We start from the raw sequence: 11134 nt of genomic DNA, 5'->3' as shown, positions 1-11134 counted from the left end.
CACACTCAGTGGACACTGCACATCCATCCCACCTACAGTCTCATTGACTCGGTCTTCATAAGGATTCAGCGATGAAGTTCACCCCCCTCCGAAAAAGAGCTGAAGTCAAGCCAAGGGTGGCTATGAGAAATGCCTCCTGTCGTCCTCCAACCATCATATGAAAGTGATCTTTCTAGCCAGAGGTGCTGTCACCTGCCGTTAATCTCAGCACTCTGGAGGCAGAGTGAGTTCATAGAGAAACACTGTTTAGTAGAACACACACAATCTATGCCACCAACAGGAATTTATTTATTTATCTGTTACATAAAACCACCAGCACTCTGAAGTGTCCACAGCTACATTTCCACTCAAGCTTAGGCTGATCAGAAGAGAAGAAAAAGACCTCCAAACATTTCACTTGGTTGTGGCAACCACCAGTGTATGTCCTTTACCACCAGAGATGCTACACACAACATGCTCATCCACACACACACTCCCCCTCACACAATGTGCACTGAGTGACACGGAGCGACTGGTCACATGAAGCTGTCTGCCCAGGCATGCTAAAGCCTACTGGGTTGTTCTGTCAGACCGGTTCCAAGCGTGGTTGTAGAGGGCCCATGCTAACGACAGGTACACCTAGTAGCTATCATATCTTCGTACTCTTTATAAGCAATGGAGCCATCAGGTTCGATGGTCAACACGCTCAAGGGGCTGTATTTGCCAGGCACACATGAAGGCCTTGGCACCGAGGGATCCAGCTTCTCATAGATGATATTCTGGACCATGGTGTGCACAGGAGAGCCATACCGATGCCTGACTGCCCTGGGACAGTCCCCTTTACAGTACCTAGGGTTGTATCTGTGTGGGGCCACAATCCAGTTATCCCATTTGAGCTGACTAAAACTCAGTCTGAAGTCATGGAGTTCACACTCATTTTGGGGAAAAAGAAACTGTTTGAAATATTCACTGAGATTGAAGGATGCTGTAAGATGTGGCTTTTTGGCTTCTAAACTGACGGCTTTCTGTCCTCGTCGGTGCCGGGCAGATCTTTCGACCTCCATAGCCTCTTCTTTCACAGGATGGGCAGCCACACTGTCCTGGCCAGGATGCTGTGAAGGCCTCCAGGTGGAGTGAAGAGAGTGCCATGAATGATAGGCCTGAGCACTGGTGTCATTGAGATATAAGATGAGTGAGGGGGGCACTGACAGAGGCATGTTAAACACACCGTCCTCTGGGGCCTGGTCTTTTGTGCATGTAAAATTGACAGACATGTGAATGCTTCTCTCACTGGAGGCCACCAGGGGCTGAAGGAGGGAGGTCACATCCATCTCAATCCATTTGTGTTTCTTCAAGGTAAATGAGTATGGCACTCTAGGGGGAGCCTTGCCAGAAGGCATGGTGGGCTCTTTTACTACCAGGTCCCACACACAGGTCACAGTGGAGGAAGAAGCAGCTGAGTTGTTCAGAGTGTATAGCAAGACTGACTTGAGTAAGTGTTCCATGGCAGTCACCCGATCCAGGTTAAACAGCAAGTCCACCATCGGCAGGGGTCCTGAGAAGAGAGGCTAGTAAGTAGTGCTTGCCAATAAACCAGAGGAGAGCAGCAAGTGAGATGGAGGAATTAGTACTTGGCCATAAGCAGTCTCCCTTCCCTCTCCTCCTCTGCATCCTTAAGCTTAAAAAACAAAGGAAAGAGGGGCTAACAAGGAAAAGGCAGAGGGTCAAGGAATGTAATTCAGTGGCAGAGCACTTGCCTGGCATGCACAAGGACCTGGGGTCATGCCTTGAGTTGGGTGGGGAGATGTGGCTTTGTGACACCATCACTCTGGAGGATTGCCACTGGCCTGGGATATGTACTGAGACTGCCTCAAACACACACACACACACACACACACACACACACACACACACACACACACACACACACGAGAGAGAGAGAGAGAGAGAGAGAGAGAGAGAGAGAGAGAGAGAGAGACCTTGTAGCCCAAGCCTGTATGTATCCCAGTACTTGGGAGGTAAGGATATATATCAAGTTTGAAGTCAACCTGGGTTGGTTACATGAGACCTTTCAAAAGGCACCCATACATCATTGGAAGGTAGAGCCAAGAGTACCAGGAACGCAATAGCTCCTTTGGCTACAGATTGAGTTTGAGGCTAGCCCAGGCTATACGAGAATGTAGAGCAGTGAGTAGAGCTCAGAGCTTAGTGAATGAGGAGGATTGCCAATAAACTTGAGGACCCAGCTGGCCCTGCCCTGAACTCAGATCAGCCTGCCTCATCTCCTGAGAGCTGGAATTAAAGTCATGTGTCACCATGCCCTACTTGACTTTTGTTGATACTGGAGGTCAAACTCCAGGCATCTGGCATACTCAACATAAACAGTACTGTATCTCAGCCATACTGTGTTTTGTTTTGTTTTGTTTCCAGAGACAGGGTTTCTCTATGTAGCTTTGTAGACCAGGCTGGCCTGGAACTCAGAGATTTGCCTGCCTCTGCCTCGTGAGTGTTGGGATCAAAGGTGTGTGTCACCACCACCCAGCCAACCATACATTTTTTAGAAAGGATGTATATTGTGCCAGATGGAGACTGAAACTTTCCTCTTACAGAAAAACAAACAAGAGGGAAATGGCCCATTTATCAAACCCACCACTGGCTCAAAGGGAGGTTTTAGGCACATTGCTAGGTCAATGGCCTTTCAAGACATTATTCTCTTTCAGCCTTAATATACTGAGCTAGTATGGTGTTATACGCCTGTAATCCCAGGCCTAAAGTGACTGAGGCAGGAGGATCATTGTAAATTTGAGGCCAGGCTCAAAAAAAGAAAGAAGGAAAGAAAGGCAGGAGGGAAGGAAGGAAGGAAGTTCAAATAACAAAAATCTATCATACTAGTTTCTTTTTTCTGTTTTTCAAAACAGGGTTTCTCTGTAGCCTTGGCTATCCTGGAATTTGCTCTGTAGACCATGTTGGCCTCTAACTTAGTATGCCTGCCTCTGCCTCCTGAGTGCCTGGATTAAAAGTATGCTACCACCATCCAACCATGCTAGTTTTTTAACTAGTGATGATTTAGGCCACCAACACCAACACCAACACCAAAAACTGTAATCAATGCTACTGGCCAGGGATGTTATAGCAGAGGGCTTAGCTAGCATATTTGAGTCCTCCAATCCTTTTGATCCTTAGCACCACCACACCGAGAAAGAATTCAAGGCTGGGCAGTGGTGGCGCATGCCTTTAATCACAGCACTTGGGAGGCAGAGGCAGGTGGATCTCGAAGTTCAAGGCCAGCCTGGTCTACAGAGTGAGTTCTAGGATAGCTCCGAAGCTGTCCTAGAAAAACAAAAGAAATCAAGAACTTAAAAAAATTAAAGCTAGGTGGTGGTGGTGGTATATGCCTTTAGTCCCAGTACTTGGGAGGCAGAGGCAAATGGTTCTCTGTGAGTTTGAGGACAGTGTGGTTCAAGACAGCTAGGGCTGTTACATAGAGAAACTCTTTCTTCTGGGAGGGGGGCGGTGGGAAGTTAAGTGCTAAATTTGTTTTAGTTGGATACTGAGAATCATGCAAAATAAAATTGTCACGATACTGTAAACCTGTGTGATCTCAGTACTCAAGAGACTGGGGCAGGAGGATGCAGAGTTTGAGTATAGCCTGGGTGACAGGGTAAAATCTTGCCTCAAAACCAACAAACCAACCCAAATCAAAGCCTGGCTTTCTTTAATAACAGAAACATCGAAGCTCCTGTCTCCTCTCTCCACCCAATTCAACAATCTGCTCTTACCCACCTGTCACCTGGTTGCCAGGAGCTGGCTCTTGCTTGACATAGGGGCTGAAGAGCCGAACAGTGTTGTAGAGGTGACTTCTGCTGGGTTTAGGAACCCCTTCCTTGGTAGCATACGTCTTATAGAGTTTTTTCATGTAGTAGAGTGCTCTGGAGTCGGGCTGCAGCTTAGGGGCCTCACCACGCCTATCAGACAGGACCTTAAAGAGGGGAGGCAAGAGGCCTGACCTGTCGGTCTCTTCTACAGGCAGCAGCAAGGACCAAGGATCTGCCTCAGACTCCAAAGCTGCACTGGCTCTGGTCTGGGCTTCTCCCCTAGAAGCCTGAGAGCTGAGGCTAGTGAGAAAACATAGCCAGGCAAAGCAGCAAAATCCAAACAGGACTTTGCTGGGAAGTGCCATGGCTTGGGAGAACTAAGAGGGAACGCATCTCCCCATGCCAGTCTTCTTTCTTAGGACTGAGAAGGCCCTGGTGTGGTCCTTAAATGAAATCTAGGTGTGTCAGCCCAGCTTCACTTCTGTAATCAGACCTCAATGATACCTAGCTGTAAGTCATTTTTATCAGCTCTACAGCAATCAGCTGTAGCATGCTTTTATACCATTTGTTCTCATTAGACACAGATTTATCTACTTATTTAGCTTTTCCCATTTCCCTGACATTTACTTCAAGCCCACCAAATATCATTATCCTCACGGGACTATTTATATAGCTAAAAACCCAAGAGAAACCCAAAGAATTAGAGAACAAAATATCGTAGTGCTGGAGATGTAACTGCAGAAAAATTAGCTTTGTTTTTTCTCTTGGTTCACTGTCTCCACGGCTCCCACTTCCTTAGTACTAACTGATTACTTAACTGCATAGTGCACTGGAGACACAGGAAGTCACAATGGGTACGGAAATTCCAGAATGGTGTTAGGTTTTCTGTCTGTCCAGGTGGCCTAGTGTGGGAGGGTGGAAAGTTGACACAACAGCTACTTATAGTGTGCTTTAAAAGAGGATATGGGTTTACATGTGTGCGCACACCTTTAATCCCAAGAGGCAGAGGCAGGTGGATCTCTGTTAGTTCAAGGCCAGTCTGGTCGACAGAGTGAGTTCTAGGACAGCCAGGGCTATATAATATGGAGACCCTGTCTCAAAATAAAAAGAGGACATCGTCAGGCGTTGGTGGCGCACGACTTTAATCCCAGCACTCGGGAGGCAGAGGCAGGCGGATCTCTCTGAGTTCGAGGCCAGCCTGGTCTCCAGAGCGAGTGCCAGGATAGGCTCCAAAGCTACACAGAGAAAGCCTGTCTTGAAAAACCAAAAAAATAAAAAAAAATAAAAAGAGGACATCATGGGGCTGGAGAGATGGCACAGTGGTTAAAGAGCACTGACTGTTCTTCCAGAGGACCTACATTCAAATCCCAGCACTCACGTGGCAGCTCACAACTGTCTGTAACGCCAAGATCTGATACTTTCACACAGACATACAAGCAGGCAAAACACAATGCACATACAATATTAAGAAGAAATAATTAATTTAAAAAGAGGACATCACCTTTAATCTTGACAAATTAAAAAATACCATATCCTAGGACTGGAGAGATGGCTCAGAGTGGTTGCTCTTCCCAGAACAAACTATGTGGCTCATGACCATTTGTAAGTCCACTTCCAGGGCATCCAACACCTTTCTCTGGCATCCTTAGGAATGTGAAACACCCCATTATAAAATGAAAATAAACAAATCATAAACCCCCCACACCCACAATATCTATCTGGATGGGGAAGATAGCTCTGAAAGTAAAAGCACCTGCCACCAAGCCTAATGACCAAAACACAGTCCTAAAGACCTGAATTGAGTCCCTAAGGTCCACATGGTAGGAGAAGAGACACCTACAAGTTGTCCTCTGACCTATACCCACATATGCCCTTGCCCTTTGTATACAGAACACATATTTTTTAAAGGAAGCAACTAAGAAAGCTTTATTTACTCAAAGGAATCAGTGCCTTTTGATGCAGAACAAAAACCAAAACTATCCCAACTACTGTCAACACTGTCAAAACCAGCATATCAAACTCAAATTCCACTAGAACACTATTCTTCCCACACTAGTAATTCAAAACCCAAGATCCAGATTATATATATACATGTGCATGCATATATATATATACATATATATGCAAACAAATATTGCACTTTATCTTCAAGAATGACACATCAATCTCTCCTCATAAAAGGCGATGACAATCTGAGGACACATCATCAAGTATGCCTCATCTGAGGCCTTCCATTTCATCAGAAACATTAATTCTCCACTACTGTCTGTGGCATCGATTATTTGTTTAGGATCAAGACCTTTGGCAAAACCCCTTGTTTGTCAGCAGCATCTTTTCTTCAGTTTGCTATCAGCAGATTCACTGTCAGGTAAAGATTTCCTTTTTGTACCATCTTTTTCCTTACCAGCTATATGAGAACTAAGAAATGCTTCAATTAATTCTAGACAATCTAGATTTTCTTCTGGTTCCTAATTATTATCAGCATCTGTGAACCCCTTCCACTTGAGAAAATAATCCACTTTCCCATTCACCACACGTCGGTCTAGGACTTTTTCTACCATAAATTCTTCAGGATCTTTCCTTTCTGTTTCTTTCCCATTTTTTTGCAATGTAGTTTTATTGGAGGCCTTTTTTTTCCCTCTAAGACTTGAAGAGTTCCTTACTCAGATGCTCCCGGCCTCGTATCCTGCAGAATCTCCCAACTATATGCCTAAGCTCAGCCACATCAGAGGGGCAAAATATATATTTTAAAATGTAATGAAAAGTACAATATCCTGGTGTCCTTGTTTTGGTCTACAATTCTCTGGTAGAAAGGTTTTGAGATATAAGCAAGTGCTATGAAATGAAAGATATGTATATATATATATATATATATATATATATATATATAATATATATATATATATTTAACCAGCCACCCAGCTGGTAGAATTCACAACAGTATTTTAGTCCTTGACTAAAGTATTTGTGTTTTCAGCCTTGGAGATGAGACCAGGCTAGATAATGTTTTAGGAAAACCAGGGGCAGGTGCGCCACAAAAGGAGGGGCTACTGGTGCCCTTTGGCAGGTGACTATCTTCTGGGAGAGTCAACCCACATTCATAACACAAGACACAAAATCAGTTTGTGCAGCACCAGATTAATGAAGCCAAACCCTTGCAAAACTGAAACTCACTGTCTGCCAAGCAGCCTGTTTGATCACCGGATTATATACGGCCATTTACATTTGGGAGGAACACAAAGGTCCGTGAGTCCCACAGGACAATATTAGGAGAATGCATTTGAAGGAAAACACAGCAACTCCCTAGAGAGTGGAAAGAGACTGGGCTCCATGGCACACCCGGCCTGAAGCGAGCGCCCCCTCCATGGCTCCCACGACCACGGTCTGACAACTGCCAGACGGAGAGCTGATGACTTGTGACTGAACTGTGAGAAACGTTTGTGTCACATCTTCGACAAGTCTATAGGCTGCCCCATGTCCCTAATTTTGTACTGCAGTCAGTAAGGGTCTGATACACCTGGCAGTCCTTCGCTAAAGAACAGCCAGGAGGACAAAGTCCCTGTTTTTTTAATCTTTGGGCAGCTTCCAGCTCTGGTATCCCGAAAAAGCCCGGGCACAGAGCAGAAAGGACCATGTCTTGGAACGCCCACATGCTCCTAAGCCCCGCCCATTCTCATAACCACGCCCTATGCACTTATAGGCCCCGCCCCGCTCCTCTCTAGACCCGAGTCTCACCGATGTATCCACCTAAGCCCCGCCCATTGCACGCAAAAACCCCGGCCACGCACCTACCTAGCCGCCATTCCTCTCCAAGCCCCGCCCACGTACCAACATAAGCCCCGCCCGCAAGCCTTCTACGCTCCGGTGTGGCACAGAGGCCCCGTTAAGCCCTACCCGTGTGCTTCTTGAAGGGCCGGTTCTGCACCTATAAGCTCCGCCCCTGCCCTCTAGGCGCGGGCCACTCCCTCTCACCCGGAAGACCACGCCCACTCAGCTCAGCTGTTAACCGCGCCTCCCCCTGGAGACAGAAGGAAAAAAAAAAAAAAAAATGATAGTTCCCCGGAAATGACTTCACGATCTCCAGGATCAGCTTCCGCTCCTCCCGGAAGTGACGTTGAAGCCGGGTTCAGCGCGGTGGAGGTAAAGGTGACCTGGTGTGGACGGCCGGTGCGGGTTAGTGGGGGTTCCTTGTGGGCCTAAGCCACGCTTGTGTCCTCCGTCCTCAGGGCCGCCACTGCCACCGCCACCATGGGCCGCGAGTTTGGGAATCTGACGCGGATGCGGCACGTGATCTCCTACAGCTTGTCACCCTTCGAGCAGCGCGCCTTCCCGCACTTCTTCAGCAAAGGCATCCCCAACGTGCTGCGCCGCACTCGCGAGCGCATCCTGCGCGTGGCGCCGCGTGAGTGCGGGGCGGGCCGGGGAGGGATGCGCACTTTTCCTTCCAACATCCTCTGCAGACGTGGAGTTCTGACCATATCGAAATGACTGGCCTAAGGTCACTTGGGTGACTCCAGCGTCTCCCTCTGAGGTCATCGCTGTCCACTATCAGTGATGAAATGCTGATGCAATGTCTTATGTTAGATATGCGCCGGTTGTGCTGACGGTTTCATGGCGTTGTGAATATGCCAAGAACCCGTGGAAGGTACACTTGGATCTAGTGGCGAGGCCGAGGCCGGATCTTGCTGTTGAACCCAGGCTGGCCTGACGCTTGTGGCTTTACTGTCTTGTCCTCGGGACCCCTGGCTGGGATTATAGGCTTGTGCCAGCACAGCAAGTTGAGTGTACTTTTAATATGGCGAAGTTTATGTTAGGTGAGTTTCATCTTCAGTTATCTCATGAAATTTTTCATTTAGTGTTAAGGAGGAGAGAAACTAGGAAGGTCAAGGCCAAATCTTCTGGGTTGACGTCTGTTTTGGTTGCTTATAAAATGGATGTGTAATTTAACCATTTTTTAGCCTCTTATTAAAGGTAATTTCTCGTCGTGATGGTGCCTGCATTTAATCCCAGGGCTCCCGAGACAGAGGAAGGTGGATCTACATAGTTTGAGGCCAGCCTGGTCTCTACATAGGGAGTTCAGGCCGAGGGCCATATATTAAGAGCCTGTCTCAAAACACAAATATAGGGCTGGATATGGCTCAGCCGTTAAAAGCACTTGCTGCTCTTTCAGAGGATCTAGTTCTGTTCCCAGCTCTCATAAGGTGATTCAAAACCACCTGTGACTCCAGTTCTAAGGGATCTGACACTGTTACTACCTCAGTCACAGGGCATGCATATGGTACACAAACATACATACAGATGAAAGGTTCATAAAATATGAAAAGTGAAGGCGGAGCATTCATGCCTTTAATTCCAGCATTCAGGAGGCAGAGGCAGGCAGATCTCTGTGAATTGGAGGCCAGCCTAGTCTACATAATTAGTTTGAGGACAGTCAGCTAAATACTGAGACCTTGTCTTGAAAAACCAAAGACACCTGTAAGCCCTGCACTTGGGAGGCAGAGACAGGCGGGATCCCTGAGTTCAAGGTCAACCATGGGTACACAGAGAAACCCTGTCTCCAAAACCAAATAAAAGATAAAAGCTATCAACAGTAGAAGGGCAGGCAAAATGGTTGAAAGTCAAAAAATGAGGACTGAACTGGGTGGTGTGGTGCACACCTTCAATCCCAGCACTCAGGAGGCAGAGGCAGGTGGATCTCTGTGAGTTTGAGGACAACCTGGTCTACAGAGTGAGTTCCCGGACAGGCTCCAAAAGCTACAGAGAAACCCTGTCTGGATAAAACAAACAAAACAAAACAAAAAGGACTGAGCAGACATGGTACATGACAGGCTGGTGGATTTCTGCTTTAAGGCCTTTCTGGTTTACATAGACCGTATTTTAAAAAGCGGGGGTGGGGGGAAGCTGAGGAAGGAGTACTTGATCCATGTGCTCACAGCTTACTCTCTTATTACAGCATTTGTGTTGCTTTATCTGATCTACACGTGGGGGAACCAGGAGTTTGAGCGGTCCAAAAGGAAGAATCCAGCCAAGTACGCAAACGACAAGTGAGCAGCACACATCTGGATGACAGTTTCCTGCCTTTGAAAGACCCTTCTCTGGGAGAGGAGTCTACATTGTGGTATCTTGAAGACACAATAAACTACTTACGGGCTTTCCTGTTGTGACTTTGTTTGCTTATTTGAGACCAGGTCTCACTATGTGTACCTGGCTGGCGTAAGAAATCCACCTGCCTCTGCCTCCTAAGTCGTGGTGTTCAACTTCATACCTGGCCCAACTTTGTTTTGTTTTGTTTTACAAGCAGAATCCTTAGTATGATTGGTAATATTCAAGTCATGATGATCCCTTTCCCAGCACAAGTCCTGAATGGGTTTTGGGGCAGGTGTGAGTGGCATGGGCTCTGGAAGGCCAGCACTTGACCCTCGCTCCCATTACAACTACAGCCTAGTAATGACCCTGTAATTAGGATGTCAGGTGTTCTTCCTACACACATAAAGGAACTTTTAACTCACAGCACCCTTTGAAGTAAGCATTATCTCTTTGCAGATGAGGAATCACAGTTTAAGTACTTTGCCTAGAATCACATGACAGTGAGTTGGTAGAGCCTGGTACCAGTGTGTGCTCTTAAAACTATGCTCTGCTGCTTTGCTCCCCAAGGAAGGCCTTAGCCTGAGGGGTTTCAGCTGTGAAAGAGATGATGCAGTCTCTTTCCTGCTACAACAGGTGTCAGTCCGGGAACCATGCTTGACTGTGTCATGGGGCCAATCCAACAGTGGCTTTTAGTTGTATGTGGACCACAAAGTCTAAAAAGGCTCATCCCTTTTTGGAAAAGGTATGCTGCCTGCTCTAAGAGTCTTTTGATGCCCCTCTTTCTCTTCCCCTGGAGATGATAGGGGGGCTATGCTTGGCAGTCCTGAGCCTCTCGCCCTGTTACTGCAGCAACTCACAGTGCAGTGTCTGACTCGGACTTTTTTGCTTGATGATTGCTGCCTAGTGCCCAAAAGTCCTCAGAAGAGAACAAATGACTTCCAACAACAGAAATTCTGTAAGTTGCATGGACTGTGAGGCAGGATATGAGAAATGGCTGTGTCTGATAGACTTATACCCATGCCCTTAAACCAGTGGCTCTCAACCTTCCTAATTCTGTGATCCTTTAATACAATTCTTCATATTGTGGTGACTCAACCATAAGGTTATTTTCATCACTAATACAAAGCTGATTTTGCTGCTGTTATGAATTGTAGTGTAAATATTTGTTTTTCAGTGGTCTTAGGTTACCACTGTGAAAAGCTCGTTCTGTCCCTTCCCAAAAGCAGGTGAGACCCACAGGTTGAAAAATCACT

The 11134-nt window shown here is 46.7% G+C and overlaps 2 protein-coding genes across 4 annotated transcripts; one reads left to right on the top strand and one right to left on the bottom strand.

The window, feature by feature from the left end:
• Positions 1 to 251: 251 nt before the first annotated feature.
• On the bottom strand, positions 252 to 7842 carry Gdf9 (growth differentiation factor 9). Of its 3 annotated transcripts, none has more exons than XM_027427545.2 (4): positions 7767 to 7842; positions 5296 to 5438; positions 3763 to 4696; positions 252 to 1534 (listed from the first exon to the last, which is right to left on the bottom strand). In XM_027427545.2, exons 3-4 carry the CDS (start codon positions 4157 to 4159, stop codon positions 603 to 605), a joined length of 1329 nt encoding a protein of 442 aa, XP_027283346.1. In that variant the 5' UTR covers positions 4160 to 4696; positions 5296 to 5438; positions 7767 to 7842; the 3' UTR covers positions 252 to 602. The 3 variants fall into 3 exon arrangements, with proteins under 3 accessions (XP_027283346.1, XP_027283347.1, XP_035303834.1); XM_027427546.2 differs by having other exon boundaries at positions 253 to 1534; positions 3763 to 3958; positions 7689 to 7767; XM_035447943.1 differs by lacking the exons at positions 5296 to 5438; positions 7767 to 7842 and having other exon boundaries at positions 253 to 1534; positions 3763 to 3958; positions 4613 to 4881.
• LOC100763175 (cytochrome b-c1 complex subunit 8) lies at positions 7799 to 9948 on the top strand. The gene is made up of 3 exons (XM_027427549.2): positions 7799 to 7934; positions 8021 to 8196; positions 9748 to 9948. Exons 2-3 carry the CDS (start codon positions 8043 to 8045, stop codon positions 9840 to 9842), a joined length of 249 nt encoding a protein of 82 aa, XP_027283350.1. The 5' UTR covers positions 7799 to 7934; positions 8021 to 8042; the 3' UTR covers positions 9843 to 9948.
• The last annotated feature ends 1186 nt before the right edge of the window (positions 9949 to 11134 follow it).

This window comes from Cricetulus griseus, chromosome 7 (genome assembly GCF_003668045.3).
Source record: "Cricetulus griseus strain 17A/GY chromosome 7, alternate assembly CriGri-PICRH-1.0, whole genome shotgun sequence".
Taxonomy (NCBI): domain Eukaryota; kingdom Metazoa; phylum Chordata; class Mammalia; order Rodentia; family Cricetidae; genus Cricetulus; species Cricetulus griseus.
The sequence above is the reverse complement of the archived record's forward strand: the minus strand, read 5'-3'. Positions and strand labels throughout refer to the sequence as shown.

Coding starts and splice junctions, on each gene's coding strand:
- Gdf9 (XM_027427545.2), bottom strand. CDS start 4,159: ATGGCACTTCCCAGCAAAGTCCTGTTTGGATTTTGCTGCTTTGCCTGG. Junction 1,535..3,762: donor TCCTGGCAACCAGGTGACAG/GTGGGTAAGAGC, acceptor CTCTCTTCTCAG/GACCCCTGCCGATGGTGGAC.
- LOC100763175 (XM_027427549.2), top strand. CDS start 8,043: ATGGGCCGCGAGTTTGGGAATCTGACGCGGATGCGGCACGTGATCTCC. Junction 8,197..9,747: donor CATCCTGCGCGTGGCGCCGC/GTGAGTGCGGGG, acceptor CTCTTATTACAG/CATTTGTGTTGCTTTATCTG.